The sequence below is a fragment of the Caloenas nicobarica genome, chromosome 17 (assembly GCF_036013445.1).
Source record: "Caloenas nicobarica isolate bCalNic1 chromosome 17, bCalNic1.hap1, whole genome shotgun sequence".
Lineage (NCBI taxonomy): Eukaryota > Metazoa > Chordata > Aves > Columbiformes > Columbidae > Caloenas > Caloenas nicobarica.
The window spans coordinates 11,290,722-11,306,619 of NC_088261.1; the positions used below are offsets into that span (position 1 = coordinate 11,290,722).

Consider the following 15,898-nt stretch of genomic DNA (forward strand, 5'->3'; position numbering starts at 1 on the left):
TTTGCTAAAATCTTAAGCTATAAAGTTCTGCTCATATTTACCAAAAGCAACTACAGACTACCCCGAACACTTTCAAGATAAGGTCTAGTTCACACTTTGCTGGGAAGAATGGAACTGACTGGGGAAAAAAATAACAATACAAGGCTAACATGGAGACATTACAGACATCTGCAGAACAGGGCCTGTTTTGCACTTTGCTGAGAAGAAAAGGATTTATTCAAACAGTACCTGGAAGGCCATGGGCTATCAACAGTGTCTACAGCTGAACTAAACAAAGGCACATGTGAGATCAGTGAAAAAGATCCAATGAGAAGCAAGGAGACCCCAAAGTGAAACATTGCTGTTGGACTGAATCATGGTGTGAACGGTCCGTAAAGAGATAAAAGTCAATGGTTTCCTCTGCTTAGGTTGGACCTCTGCGCAGGTACCCAGCTTGAGCCAGCCCTCCTGCTATTCTACTCCATTAAATCTTTTTTTTTCTGAGAATTTTGTTTCCTGAAAGTCCGCTTTGCATACGGTTATCAGGCCTCGCCTGAAAGTTTGCCTCTGGAATTCTAAAATACAGACTCCGGAGTGAACGGTTATCAGGGAGGGAAGACGCCTGAACGTTTGCTTTGTGAACGGGTACAGGCTTCTGGAGAGAAGGCCAGCAGCATTCGGCTTGGCATATTTCCCCCATGCAGTAAATAAGAGTGAACCCGCCACCGAACTCTTTTAAGTCGCACTTCTCTTTGAGAAATCTAAACACCGTTCTGCAATAAGCAGAACCCTAAATTACTCCCCCGCAACACTAGGGACAGCTCTGCAAGCGAAGAGATTGCATCACATGGTGTATGGGATGTCCAGAACTTTCCACAGCAGGGAAGGGCCGGGCCATGCGGCAGCGCCAGGGGCACCGGCTGACCGGCAGCAAAATGGCCCCGAGGTGCCGGGGGGACAGGGGCTCCCAGCCTGGCCGCCACTTGGCAGCAAGGCCCTGCCATGATGGGGTGCTGGTCTCCATGAAGACGTCCGAAGAGTCAAATGTCAGGAAAAATTAGGAAAGTGGGAGGGAATAAACCAGAGAAAGGGGCAGGTTTTGGCCGCAGCTCCGTGTGCAGGGCGCGGGGGGCAGCGCCACGCGTCCCCTCCCTCAGCATCACCACGGGGCTCTTGGGACGGGAGGGCTGCGGGTGACTCCTCACACGGAGGGCTGCGGGTGACTCCTCACACGGAGGGCTGCGGGTGATCCCTCACGCGGAGGGGTGCGGGTGATCCCTCACGCGGAGGGGTGCGGGTGATCCCTCACGCGGAGGGGTGCGGGTGATCCCTCACGCGGAGGGCTGCGGGTGATCCCTCACGCGGAGGGGTGCGGGTGACCCCTCACGCGGAGGGGTGCGGGTGACCCCTCACGCGGAGGGCTGCGGGTGATCCCTCACGCGGAGGGCTGCGGGTGACCCCTCACGCGGAGGGCTGCGGGTGACCCCTCACACGGAGGGCTGCGGGTGACCCCTCACGCGGGGCGGGCGGCTCGGAGCTGCGCGCGCCCCCTGCCGCAGACGCCGGGCGGGCCCGCACGCACAGCGCCACCCGAGGCCGCGCCGGGACCCGCCCACCCCGCGGGCGCCCGGGGGAGCGGGGCGCGGCCGCTGGGCGCCCTCCGGCCGCACGGGGGCGCTGTGCCTGGCACGCCGCCCGTCTCCATGGTGAGCGCGCGGCGCAGCGGCCATGGCGGAGCCGCTGTGGGGCGCGGACGCCGGCGGCGCCGTTTACCGCTCCCGCGACCCCGTGCGCAACCTGCGGCTCCGGTGAGCGGCCGCCCCCGGCCCCCGGCCCGGCTCCCGGCCCTCGCCCCGCGCCGTGACGCTGCCTCTCTCCTTCCCCGCAGGGTCCGCATCCAGCGGCTCACGTCGGCCGGGCCGCTCCTGCCGCAGGCGCCGCCGCCGCTCGCCGGCCCGCGCGGCCCCGAGCTCCTGGGCCTGGCCGAGCGCGCCGCCCGCGGTACGGGGGGAGGCCCGGGGGGCGGAACGGGAGGCGGTACGGGGGGCGCAGCGCCGCCGGAGGTGACCAGACCGACTCCCGCAGGTGCCCGGCGGCCCCCGGAGGAGGAGGATGAGGAGGAGGAGGCCGAGGTGGGGTGGCAGGAGAAGCTCTTCAGCCAGGTGGGTGTGCGGAGCGGGGGGAGCTTCTTATTGTGCCGCCCGACGGCCCCCCTGCCCCGCTGGCTTCGGGGTCTCCTGCCTCGGGGTGCCCGAGCCCCCCCCAGGTGGGCATCGGTGGGTGCTGTCGGCCGCCGCCTGAGCAGCATCGCAGCCGCTCGGGTTCTTTGCTGGGCTCCCAAAGGGTCTTGTTTCTGTGGTGGCTGTGGAAATCTCAGCTGAAAATTGGTTTGCGGCTCTGACTGTGCTGGTGAAAGGAAGCTTTTGTGCTTTACCTGCGGCGCTCTCAGTTTGAGGTGGATTTGTACCAAAATGAGGCAGCCTGCCAGACTCCCCTGGACCGGCAGTACCATGCAGAGATCCTGAAACTGGAGAAGGCTGGAGGTCGGAAGAACTGTCGCATCTTCACCTACACTGATCATGACCGATTCACCAACCTAGAGGAGGTACCAGCTCTTAGTTATGCATAATCTATAGAGCAGTGTCTGTCTGAACCACCAGGCCCACTGCAGAGGGAATGTTCTGCAGAGAGAATCAGTTCTTGGCCATGCAGAAGCAAGCCAGATATCCTGTGTGCAGGAGAACATACAGGTTCAGCAAAGCAGCTTCACCTGGTGCCCCAGACCCGGCATGAGATTTCCCTGTTTAGGAACTATGGTCAGGGACAGCTTGGAGGGACCTGTAGCGTTGCTCTGTAGGTAACTTGCTGGGTGTAGTTTAGCTGTATTTGGCCACAAGAAGCATGAATGAAATCTACAGTCTTTTAGCAGTTTGTCCTTGCATGTGTGCGTATGTGCATACCTGTTCTCCAAAAAGTGGAGCTGTGATTGGGAAAGATGTCCTGTCATAATGAAGCCAGTTCCTGTCTGTTTTTCCTTTCCAGCACTGCCAGAAGGTAACTGACTCAGATCATGAGGTGCCATCGTATCTGGCAGAGAGGATGGCCAATGTGAGGAGGAGAAGACAAGACCGTAGGCCAATGTGAGTGCAAACTGGGACTTGGAGCTTGCTAATGCAGATTTCCTGGTGCTGGGGTGACTCGAGCAGTGTCGCACTTGGAATCTGGCAGTTTGACTCTTTGTTGTGAGGGGTTCGGTGCTGCCTGTGTGGGGCTGCTGTGGTGAGCTGCGACTTGTCTTGTTGACAGAGAAGCGAGTTCTCTGAAGTCGAAAATCATCACCTGGGAACCCTCAGAAGAATTTATAAAGAACAATCATGTGATTAACACTCCTGTCCAGACCATGTACATCATGGGGGACTTGGGACCTTATGGGAAGTAAGTAAAACCCTGAAGTGATCTTAATTTCCCAGAAGGAAACCCATCTTCCCTTCTTCCTTGAATCTCCTGTTTCTTTTGTTAGTTAAGGGGAGAGGATTCCAAGAGCTCAGTAACTCTGGCTTCTATTTCTTTCTGCCCCTTTCCTCAGTTGAGAGGTAACTGCGTATATCCCTCCAAAAGGCTTCTTTAACATAGGAAAGCACGGGTGTGTTTGTCCCCTTCCGTACCCCCATGTGCCTTTACCAGCTCTGCTGTTCCAGAGCAAGACAGTGTCCGTATTCTCTATTTAGACTGTTTGTTGATGTCTTCGTTAGGCTTGGTCACAGGGACTATGAACATGTTCTTTGCACAATCAAGGTGGACGGCAACGGGGTGATCACGGTGAAGCCTGACTTTACTGGTACCAAAGGACCCTACCGGTGAGTGGGACAGGGCTGGCGCCTCTCGAGAGGCTGAACTGGCCATCTCCTCGTCCCCCTTCAGACAGTGGATTAGGGCTTCAACTGAGGGACATGTTTTAGTTTTATTCCAAAGATTTCTAAGACAAGATGATTGTGTACTTGTGCTTGGTGTCACTGCGGGTGTGGTGTGTGGGGCATTGGTGCCAGTCCCTAGGGATGCGGGTGATGCAGATGCTGAACACCAGTGAGTCTTCTTTGGGAGTCACTGCTGCTGTGGGACACGTGGGAGTGCGGAGAGACCGTTTGTGCCCTCGTGGTATCACACAGCCCAGCTGGAGAGAGGACGTGGGTCAAGGTGGCACAGCTGATGCCGTTGCTGCCTGTGCCTGTTCCCTGTGTAATGGGGGAGTTTTGCTCTTATGTTTTGGGGCTCTGCAGGATCGAGCTGGATGGAGAGAAGCGAGAGGTGTGGAAATACACCATTGAGAATGCGTCTGTCCAGGTGCAGCCAGAGGAGGAGGAACGTGAGCAGCGCGTGTTCAGAGATGTAAGCACCAGCCTCCACTGATCTTATGGACTAATTCTGATTTGATAGAGACTCAGACCCTCGTGTAGATGTAGTTGTTAGTGCTGCAGGCACCTAACGCTGACAAAATGAACGTCCCTGCCAGTGAGTCTCATGCCCAGCAGTTTGAGAACTCAGACAAATACTCTTTGATGACTTCATTCCGTACTCGAGGGAGAGGCCTTGTCAGTGTTACTTGTGTTGGCCTCTGACTGCAGTGATCTGTGTGGTGAGAACTGATGCAAGAAACCACCTAAATTGTGCCTTTCTAGTGTCACCTGCCTTCCCTTTTGAGCAGTGGGCAAACCCTTTTTCTTCCTTTTGGTCTTCCTCTTGCTGCCTGTGTACTTATTGCATGATTTCTTGTTACTCATAATGTCCCAGGGTATATGGATCTCGTTTTATGTCTTGATCCTCTGAATTGCCTTTTTGGCTGTGACAGTTTATAAAAGTACTTAATGTTTTAGTTTTTCTTTTGTACGTTTCCTCATTGTTTTTGTGGACAATAAGGAAATAACGATTTTGCTGCACTTGTTTTCATTGCAACAGTTTATGCCTGTGTTTTTAACGTGTCATTTAAGATCTGCCGATCTTCAGACCTTCTTTTTCTTTAGATTGGCCTTTAGCGTCTTCTCTGAAGCTGAAGTTCCATGCAGTGTTACCAGTTGTGCATCTTTGTTCCATGAGATACTTAAATTCTCTACATATGCTATAAGAATTTTAAAAACCCGTGTGCTAAGACTGTCAACAATTTAAATTGGTTTTAAGTTATATCCGTGACAGTTTTTGCGAAAAGTAAAACCATACATAATCAAAAATACACTTTTTCTAATGCTCTTGTTATGTGTTTCCAGCTGTACGGTCGGCACAAGGAATACCTCAGTGGTCTTGTGGGCTCAGAATTTGAAATGGTAAGCACCAGCGGCACTCGGCAGAGACCTGGGGCCCTGCTGCCTTTGGAGGCAGTTGAGCTGGTTACCACAGGTGCTGTTTGTACCGCAGTCTCCAAAGAGTGTTTCATTCTCTGGATGTGATGGCAGCTTTTACCTTGTGGCTTCCAACAGAAAACTGGGTGACAAGGGACAAGTTTCAATGTAGCCTGCAGGTCTGTGGGACCAGCAGTGGAGCGTGCTGAGCGCTGCGGTCTCTGTGAGTCTGTGTGTGTTGTCTAAAGGCCTTTCACTCCAGCACTTTGAGGAAGAAAGGAGGGTTTGTATCTTTTAGGATAGTGATTGCTGTTAACTTCTTGAATGTCAAACACATGTGTGACATTTTATTCAGAGAAACAGCTTCTCCCACCCCCAAATTCATGCACAGTTTCCCTTCTCACTGAATTACCCAGACTGCAATCTGTTTTCCTCAAATCTTGTTTGCCGAAGTGTGAAAGTTTTTGTACTTCCTTGTACTTCCATAGAGTATCTCAGCTTGTCCTATGCTTTCTCCAGCCCCGCCTTGGGCAAGCGCAGGAACACTACAGGAGGAACAGGACTATGATTTCTGCAAGTGACTTCTCGCTACATTTTATATCCAGCTTGAAGTCTGAAAAAGACCTGATTTACAGAGTAGTGAACTCCTGCAGTCTAGGAATTTGGTCTCTCTAGGGAGTGTCTCTCCAGAGGGACTGTTCGGTTCTAGAAATGATGATATGAGAAGTCATCATCCCTACCTGGCCAACAGAGTGAATCGTTCCTGGACGAACAGCAGTGAAATATCCGTGTGGGATCCTGTTGGGAGGGCATTGTATGAGGTTCCACCAGCAGTCACAGCCTTTTCTCTTGTTTATCTGCTTGGTCTTACAGACTCTTCCTGGTACACTGCGGCTGTTTGTGAATGGAGAAATAGGTGAGTTCTTACTGTGAACAGTAACTATAGAGGCAAATCTGGGTCTGCTGGGGTAGCTGAGGCTACAAAGGGTTAAAGGATTCTTGGATCACAGGCTGGTCCAGAGTAGGTGATTGTCTCCCTGGAATCCTTTAGTTCCTCCTTCTCCTCCCCACTTTTTAGGAGTAAGCCTTTGAGTGGCATTTACAGATTGGAGGTTACAAATACTGCAGCTGTTCTAGGAAGACATGCAGATCTGAAAAAAGGAGAGGAGATTGGGATGTTAATGGAGATTATGGCAAAGCAAGCAATTAAATGTGTGACCTCCCTAATCTGGTTAGTGATATGGAGTGATGGTCCGGAGAAGGAGTCTTCTCTGAGGGTCTTATTCTGTTGCTTTGAAGCCCCTGGCTTTTCACAGATTCCAGCACTAACTGATTGTCCCTGTGGTTACTGGTGCTGTCTCTCCCAAAAGCCTACATGAGTACTGGAGGAGTTGGTGTGGAAGCAAGCAGCTGAAGTTCATTCTTGCTTTTTTTCTCAGTTTCAGCTCAAGGCTATGAGTATGACAACCTCTATGTGCATTTTTTCCTAGAGCTGCCTGACCGTAAGTATTCACGTTTCCAGCCATATCACAGCACTTTCAGGAATGCTTTGGCTGTTCCGTCAGATCAGCTCTGCTGAAAGTCAGTAAAAGTTAATGGAGGGGCTGGGATCTAGTCAGAGGTCTTCAGAGCTAAAACTGAAGAACTCAGTGGTCTGCACTAAACTCATGCCCGGGAGAAAACAGCATCTTCCCTTCTTGTCTCTTCCAAATCAGGTGGGACACAGAGGTCCATTGGATTCTCAACCAGTGGTGCTCATGGGCAGCAGCCTACCCAAAGTTCATCCCTTATACTGCAGAGAATAACCTTCCTGTCCTCTCCATCTCAGCAGTGACCTTGTCTGATTTCAGTGCTCACCACGATGTCTCATGCTTTGTGCTGACACTGACATATTAAATTTTGACTGATAAATAAGGTTCCCAGCACTAACATGCTCATCCTGCTGCATGCATCCTGCTGCATGTGTAATCCCCCTGAAGCTATGGTTCTGGCATAACCATGCCCTGATATCTGTCTGAAGAGATGCCACCTCTGCTACTTGCTGCATTTAGATAAGGTTCTGCTTTTCTTTTAAGATGGAGTTGTTGCTTTTCATCGACAGTTCAGGGCATTCTGGGGAGCAGCTGTTTCCTGGAACTGGAAGGGGTGGGACACACCTGGGGAAAGTCAGTGTGAGTGATGTTGTCTGTTATCCTGCTCATCTGGGACTGACGTTCTTCTCTGAGCTGTCCTGGTTTGCGAGTCCTCCCTCACACCCAGAGCCTTCACCGCTGTGCTTGTGTTCTTCTCCCAGAGTGGTCGAGCCCCGCGTTCCAGCAGCTCTCAGGAGTGACACAGACCTGTGCCACCAAGGCAGTGGGCTGGGTAAGGATGCTCTTAAACTTGTGGAGCAGAGTTTGAACAGGCATTCTCTGGGGTAGAAAGTGTATAAGAAGTTGCAGATATATTCAGCTAAGATTGTGACTAGAGAGCTCCTTTCAAGGGCAGAGCATGTTTGAGATTCTTCTCATTCTGTTTATACTTGCCGTTTTTCAGCATGCCACTGTGACCAAATAAAACTAGAGCAAATAAAACTGCTTCAAAGCAATTTCTGGAATCTCACTTTTTTCTTCCTTCTGACTGATTGCCTTTGGAGCTTTAATTTTTGTGTTCTCAAGTGCTCAGAGTTAACAAAGAGTTGTTCTGTCTTGCCTGGAGCAGGAATGCACACAGTCTCTAAACTGATTTCTCAAAATGAACCCCTCTTCCTATCTGGGAGGTTGGTTCCATTGCTGTCTCCAGCTCCTCTCTTAGAAAATATGAATTTTATCAACTTTTGGATGTCATTTATGTGAGCTAATTTGTATATTGCAGAAATCATTATTGCACAGCATTTCAGTAGTAACATTGTTTGAGGTATTTTACTTGGCTTCTGTAAAGATTGTCATGGTGTAATAACTTTGCAGCAGGCCGAATTGTTGTTTGAGGAGTGTTACTCTTTCTCCTTTTTCATTATTTTTAACAGGCTGTTCTGTCAATGTGGCACTTGGGAGTGTGTGGGTCCATCATGCAGTCATGTGTTTGTTAGTGTGATGTGATTCATTTTGCCTGGGCATCATTACCTTTTCTCCACCATTAGTTGTTTTCTCCCCACTCTCTGTGCCCCCTCCAGTGCTACTGGTGAATTTTCTTGTCCAGGAATCTGATATTTCTGTCCTGTTCCTTTTCTAGGATAATGTGGCACACTTCTGCTACCCCTTCACTTTGGAGATGTTTTTCACTCAAGGAGATGAATCGGAAGGTGTGTTTCCTTGTTGCTCTGAAATGTGAAACTCTGAAATCTTTTGGTGGCAGTGTAGATGTTGTCCTGTCAGATGTGTTGTTGGCCCCTCAACAAGATGAAAGGACAGATTTAAACAAAGGGAAATGCTGCTCGTTGAGCAAATGTTCGCCCTGTCACCACACAACCTCTGGACACATACTGTGTTTGCACCACCCAGCAATGCATCAGCATTTGTATGGATTCATTGATCATAGAATCTCGGAATCATTTTGGTTGGAAAAGACCCTCAAGCTCATCAAGTCCACCCATAACCCAGCCCTGGCACTGCTGCATGTCCCTGAGAACCTCCTCTCCGTCTGTCCAACCCCTCCAGGGATGGTGACTCCACCGCTGCCCTGGGCAGCCTGTTCCAATGCCCCACAGCCCTTGGGGGAAGAAATTGTTCCCCAGATCCAACCTCAACCTCCCCTGGCGCAACTTGAGGCCGTTTCCTCTGGTCCTGGCGCTTGTTCCTGGGGAGCAGAGCCCGACCCCCCTGGCTCCAAGCTCCTTTCAGGCAGGTCAGAGATCAGAAGGTCTCCCCTCAGCTCCTGTTCTCCAGCTGAACCCCCAGCTCCCTCAGCCGCTCCCATCACACTTGTGCTCCAGCCCCTCACCAGCTCCGTTCCCTTCTCTCAACTCGCTCCAGCACCTCAAGGCCTTTCTTGGCATGAGGGGCCCAAAACTGACCCCAGGATTCAAGGTTTGGCCTCCCCAGTGCCCAGCACAGGGACGGTCACTGCCCTGGGCCTGCTGGCCACACCAGTGCTGGTACCAGCCAGGATGCTGGTGGCCTTTTTGGCCACCTGGGCACACGCTGGCTTGTGGTCATCTGCTGTTGACCAACACCCCCAGGTCCTTTTCCACTGGGCAGCTTTCCAGCTGCTCTTTCCTGAGCCTGTAGTGTTGCACAGGGTTGTTGTGAACCAAGTGCAGGACCCAGTTTCCAGGCAACAGTCAGCTTTATCCAGTTGCAAAACCCCTTGGATCTTGGCTGATCTGTCTCAAAATTCCCGGCATGCTGGTCTGTGTTGCCATGGCCTGTGGACTGCATAGAGCCCTGGGATGCTGCAGGCACAGGCGGTGTTTTTGTACACAGCTAAACTCTGTGCTGAGTCTTATGTTTGTAGACACACTCAGCGACCTGTATAATCCTTGTATAGTTTATGTCACTTTGAAACTTCCAGCTCTATTTTAAGCTGGGGTTCTCTGCTGCCTGTTCCTGCTGCTTCACTACACCAACCCCATCGCTCTTCAGATTGCAATTGCTAGGGACGATTTTGTGGCATGCCTTGCCACTTGAATTTGAGTATTCAACCAAGACTAATGAATTTTCAGCCTAGAATGAACACGATGAGTTTGTTTCACTATGGAAAAAAACCCCAACACTTGGAGACCTGTAGGAGAATCCAAGCTAATAATCGCCCAATAATGGTGGGTAAGGTCAGAAATAAAAAGATTCTTGTGTTTGGCATCAGATCATTAACAAAAGGTTGTTCTGCCCCAAAATAATTGAAGCGGTTTGGACTTGTTCTCAAAACAAAGAATTTTCCCAAATTTTTAACATCAATAATTCTGTTTCCATCCTCAAATGCGAGGGTTCAGCTTTTACAGAGGAAAATAATCACCCATACATCTAGGTTTGTCATTGTAGGAGAAATACAGAAAGGACTTCCTACTAGTGGAGTTGGCCATTTAGCATTTTTTTCTCTGTGGTCGTCTCCCTCACAAAGCTGTGATCTGCTCCCCTTCCTTGCAGACAGTCTCCCTCAGTGGCCTGTTCTCTACTTTGAGGTCCTGTCCCTGGATTTCTGGCAGAGGTATCGTGTTGAAGGATATGGTTCCCTGGTGCTGCCAGCATCTCCAGGTAAAACATACTTGGGGCATTATGTTCATTATTTGGGAGAATGTGTTGGGTGGTTCTCTTGGGAATAGGTTCAGCTGGTCCTGAGGATGCTTCGCCTTGCGTACTGAAGGGGATAGTTACCTGTCTGGGGGGCAGCAAAGGATTCGATGCATCCTTGCACCATTCTGCCTTGTTGAGAAGCATCATGTGTTGCTGTTCTTGCTCCTTCAGTTGTTCTGTCACAAAATCTTGTGTGATAAAGCCCTGGGGTGATGCTGCATATCTGTCTTTACGATACCAGTAACCCTCTCTGTCCCACCTGGAACCTGAGGGTCACAACTATTCTGACACCCATGTGGAGTAAGGAGGTGTTCCTCATGGGCAGGGCACACCTTCAGCGCTGGCTGTGTGACTCTGTGGGGCAGCTACTTGGGAAAATGTTTGAGAGATACCATGTAGTGTTTCCATGTCCAGCTGCTGAAGTGTGGGTCAGCAGGTGTCCATCTCCCACGCTGTCCCCTGTGACTCTGAGTGGATCTTTGGTCATGGCTGCTAAGCTGTCCTGTTGTCCTGGGCCAGGTCTCCACATGCTCACCATCCCGACCTGGCGCCCCGTGGAGCTGGGCACAGTTGCTGAGCTGAGGAGATTTTTCATCGGTGGATCTCCTGAGCTGGAGGACATCACCTACGTCAGGACGCCATCGACCTTCAAGGTGGGCTCAGCTGCAGGACATTGCTCTTTCTGGGAGATGGTGCTCTCAGCTTCAGATGTTTGGACAGCCTGGACCAGATTTGAAGAAGGATGAGCTGGTGGTCCTGTCCCTCTGACTAAAGAAATGTCTCTTCTGTGAGACTGGTGAGCATGGACAGAAATGGGCAAACACTGAGGCAGAGCTCTGCCTTCTGAGGTGTGTGCAGCTTAGAGAAGTGGGTGAATATGGATCAAAGCCTTGACATACCCCTGCTTGTACTAACCCTGCCCAGGAAGTGTCTGGCAGGTCAGCATTTTTTACCAGCTATAGACTTCTTCCTGTGCTTTTGGAAGGAATCTGGGCTGAAGTGCACCTTGAACAGTTCCCTGAAGCAAGCAGCTGACAGTTGTGAGACAGGCATAAATTTCATGATCTTAAGGAAGCTGCAGAGGTGCTTGCTGGTATAATGAGCAAGTTGATCTTAGTAGCAGCTTTGTGTGGGAATGAGCCCTATCCAGTTGTTGAAACCTTCCTCTAGCACTGCACTAGCAGCTTGCTGGTGTTTGGGTCCTGCCCTCAGCACAGCCTGGACCATCTGCCCTTCTTTCTGACCTCGCATTCCCTGTGCAGCAGGGAAGGGAGAGACTCTGTGCCCACATGAGTGCAGGCTACTGGCAGGACATGCTCGTTTTCGCTCAGGTCAGCCTGCTGCAGCAGGTTGCTGGATGTGGTGACTCTAACTTGTGCCGTCTTTGCAGGGAGAGCGTCTGAGCCGCTTTGGTTTTCGCACAGAGACAACAGGGAGCGTCACGTTCCGCCTTTACTGCCTGCAGCAGTCTAAGTAAGTGCAGCAAAGTGAGCGTGAGCTCCATCTTGTGTGCTACATTTTGGCAATCCTGACCTGCTGTGGTTCTCTGCAGAGCGTTTCTGGAAACCAGTGCCCTGAGGCAGCGCATGCAGAGTGTCCTGGACCGGCTTGGAGGCTTCAGCCAGCAGTGCTCTGTCTACAATGTTTTGGGTAGGGCTTCCAGTATCATTCTCCCTGGCAAGCCTCTGGCTCACTTTTGCCCCCCCTTTTTACAGAGTGGGCTGGATATTTCAGAAGAATCCATTACTGTGGGGATAATTGCCCCCTGTGAGCTCTCTGAGTCCATAGCAGAGGTTAAATGTTCTCATCTCAGCTGGAAACTTCAGGAGGCATCAGCTCTCCACAGGGAGGAGGGATAACTGCTTTGTGAGGGCAAAGCCCAAGCTGGCCTGGCCGATGTTGCGTGGCACTGAGTGTAGGTTGTGGCACCGATACACAGGCTCTGTCTCCAATTCCGTTGGGTGCAGAGCAAAGACAGTGCTAGAAATAAGTGAAGGGAGCAGCAGGGACTGGGTGCTTTGTTGGTGGAACTTAGTAACTTCTCCCAAGTAACAAGTCACAGGACGAGAAGAAATGGCCTGAAGTTGCACCAGGGGAGGTTTAGATTGGATATCGGGAACAATTTCTTCCCCAAAGGGCTGTGGGGCTTTGGAACAGGCTGCCCAGGGCAGTGCTGGAGTCACCATCCCTGGAGGGGTTGGACAGACGGAGATGAGGTTCTCAGGGACATGGGGTAGTGCCGGGGGTGGGGTAATGGTTGGACTTGATGATCTCGAGGGTCTTTTCCAACCAAAGTGATTCTGATTCTATGATTAAGAAGTGAGCGTTCTGCTCCAGGAGAGAGGATGTTCGCTGGCCAGACTCATCCTTCCCTTCCCCGAGGCTGGCTGATACATCCTGCCTTGCTGTTACCTGCTGTCTTGTAGAGGCTTTCCAGAGGGCCCGGCGCCGGATGCAGGAAGCGCGCCAGAGCCTTCCCCAGGACCTTATCAGCACCTCTGCTGGGCACCAGCTGCAGGAACCGTGATCGACCACCTCCGCTGCCCAGCGCCTTCCCTCCGACGCAAGCTCCTGGAGTTCAGCAGGAGCCACAGCGCTGGTGCCTGGAACCTGTTGAACCTTCCTTTGTCATTTTCCCTGGATGGGGGAAAGAGCCTGTAACACATCCAGACCCAGAATCTTTGCATTTCCACAGGTACCTGTGGAAGCAGCCCCATTTTTGCAAGGTGTTTTGTTACCAGGCCCTAACAATATAGCCAATTGTTCACGTTTCTGCTGAGCAGATGAAAATACTGGCATGAACCTTTTAACACGTTTTCAAGAATTGAATAGTGAATGATTGGAAAAATTTCAAGTCTACACGACTTGGTAGATTTAGTTTTCTTCTTAAAGAAGAGGGTGATGTTGATGGTTGAAGCATGAGTACTGATTTAACAAAATGAGTAGGTAACTTGAAGTGCCGATAATTGTCAGCATTTGTAGCTGTAGGTCAGTCAATAGTAAAATAAATCTGTCCACCTGTGCCTTAAGATTGATTCATTCCTAGAGAGAGAGCTCTCTGCCACCTGTAATGTATGAAATCAAAGCAAAGGAATGATGCTTGACAGATTGAGAACTGGAGAAAAGGGTTACGTTGTCTGTTGCCGTGTGTGTGCCCATAACATTTCTGGCTCTGCAGTGATGAGCAGGCGGATTCTTTGTTCGAGAATACAACTGAAAACACCATTCCCTGTAGTTCGTAGCAGAACTTTGGCTGGGGCTGGACGGTTTGCAGACAACGAGAGCAGATTATAGCATTTGCACAGCAGCTGAACTTTGAACTGTTCAAGCTGTTCATTTGTGCGATAGTTCGTTGTTCCATCTCTGCAGTACATGGCATCGCTTCCCGGGGAAGCATGTGTGCTCAGATTTTAGCCAGTTTCTTCTGTTCTTTTCTCAGACTTCTTTTTTTTTCCTGTTTTTGTTCCTCTCTCAAGTTCACAGGAGCAAGGCTACCTGCAGACGGACAGTGCTGCGTTGATTCGTGCATGAGTCACATTTCCATGTGTTCTCTGCTCCTCACACAAGGGATAGGAAGAAAAATCTCAGGCTGAAATCAGGCAGTTCTGAGTGTGTCTGTAGAGTTAGAACTCACAGTCAGAATATGAAACAGGGATTGGCCTTCGTCTTGCTCTGCACGTTCCTCCTTTGCAGGGAATGTGAGACTCGTGCTTGCAGCCACATATGTGACTGTTAGAACATCCCACTCTTCCCTGGTGCTCTGTTGTCTTCCTCCCTCCCTTCTTGCCATTTTCATCTTGTCCCAGCTTTCACTGGGAAAACCAAACTCCTGGGTTTGTTCCTCCTTGACCTTTGTTGTAGTTCCTAGAGCTCTCTGGCAGCTTGCATATGTCTGGCAATTTCAATTATAAACGAGGGGTTTTGCTCACCTTCCTTGCCTGCTATCCCTCTCTTGACGGAAGAGGCTGCCAATGTGTATGAGAGAGCACGGCCTGTTCAGCAGAGCACGATGTCCTCGGCCTGGAGCTCAGTGATGTCTCGTGCACGAGTCAGGTCTCCCCTCAGGCTTTGGGTGTGATGGCTGCAAAGGCAAATGTGCGGTTCCGAAGCAGCAGAACTCAGGTGTGTGCACCGTCGTGGTCTTTAACGATACAGTCACGTTTCACAGAGGTTGACCCGCTCAGCACCCAGGATGAAAAGTGTTCACGGAATATGTAGGGGTCACTATCGATTTTTTTTTTTTTTTTTTTTTTTTTTAATTGTAATTCACGTCATGGCCATGTATGTTTATTGCATCCTATCTCAGCAATACTGAATTTCCTTCTGGGTGCTGCTGTTGTGCTTATCACCAAGAGCTGAATTGCCTGTCTCTGAAGCCCTTTTCAGGATTGAGTTACAAGGTTAAGAGAATATTCTTTTTTTCAGTAAAGTAACAAAACACCTTTCTGATTGAGATGATGCCAAAGGCAGATCTGTTAGAGAGTGGACTGTTCTGATTAGAAGATCAGGTTCCTGACTCCTCGTCATTGCTCGGCACATTTATACGGCAGGATTTGGTGTATTGAGTGTGTTAAGTTTACACAGAGATGCAGTAAGGTTTGCATAATGATACGAGTTTTGCTAGTTAAAACTGAAAAGTGTAAAATCTTACAGAAACTCAAGAAAGCAAAATTCATAAATAAAAAATTATTATAACCAAAGAAACAATTCTTCCAAAGTAAGACAATGTTAGCAGTTTTTCACCCTCGTGCTTGCAGCCTCCTTGGCCTGACAGAACAGAACAGTCCTCCTAAAAGATGTTTTGGTGAACGCCTTCAGCAAAAGTTCTTTGAATATGCCTTTTTATAAATAAAACTAGCAAATTTCCATATACATGTGCACGTATGAAAATGTCACTGATCTTTAAATCCAAACTGGCATTTGGTGCAGGGTTTGTGCTCTGAGCTTGCCAAGGAGCCCGAACAGCTGGAGTGGGGGTTGTGCATCCAGCAGGTATGTGTGGATGACTTTGGAGGTGGCCCGTGGGGACAGATGGAAGGGGAGGCCAGTGACTTCCCTGGAGCCGTGAGGAGCGGCTGAGGGAGCTGGGGGTTCAGCTGGAGAACAGGAGCTGTGGGGAGACCTTCTGATCTCTGAACTGCCTGAAAGGAGCTTGGAGCCAGGGGGGGTCGGGCTCTGCTCCCCAGGAACAAGCGCCAGGACCAGAGGAAACGGCCTCAAGTTGCGCCAGGGGAGTTTGAGGTTGGATCTGGGGAACAATTTCTTCCCCAAAGGGCTGTGGGGCATTGGAACAGGCTGCCCAGGGCAGTGCTGGAGTCACCATCCCTGGAGGGGTTGGACAGACGGAGATGAGGTTCTCAGGACATGGGGCAGTGCCAGGGG

The 15,898-nt window shown here is 50.5% G+C and overlaps 1 protein-coding gene across 3 annotated transcripts; it reads left to right on the forward strand.

The window, feature by feature from the left end:
• Positions 1-1,707: 1,707 nt before the first annotated feature.
• Positions 1,708-15,366, forward strand: MKS1 (MKS transition zone complex subunit 1). 3 transcript variants are annotated; one of them, XM_065646998.1, is made up of 18 exons: positions 1,708-1,787; positions 1,868-1,980; positions 2,065-2,141; positions 2,429-2,584; positions 3,022-3,119; positions 3,286-3,414; positions 3,732-3,836; positions 4,257-4,365; positions 5,238-5,294; positions 6,183-6,225; positions 6,749-6,811; positions 7,603-7,673; positions 8,520-8,589; positions 10,370-10,477; positions 11,036-11,169; positions 11,907-11,989; positions 12,069-12,166; positions 12,943-15,366. In XM_065646998.1, exons 1-18 carry the CDS (start codon positions 1,708-1,710, stop codon positions 13,041-13,043), a joined length of 1,695 nt encoding a protein of 564 aa, XP_065503070.1. In that variant the 3' UTR covers positions 13,044-15,366. The 3 variants fall into 3 exon arrangements, 2 of the variants coding, with proteins under 2 accessions (XP_065503070.1, XP_065503069.1); XM_065646997.1 differs by having other exon boundaries at positions 1,868-2,141; XR_010607133.1 differs by lacking the exons at positions 12,069-12,166; positions 12,943-15,366 and having other exon boundaries at positions 11,036-11,312; positions 11,907-11,953.
• The last annotated feature ends 532 nt before the right edge of the window (positions 15,367-15,898 follow it).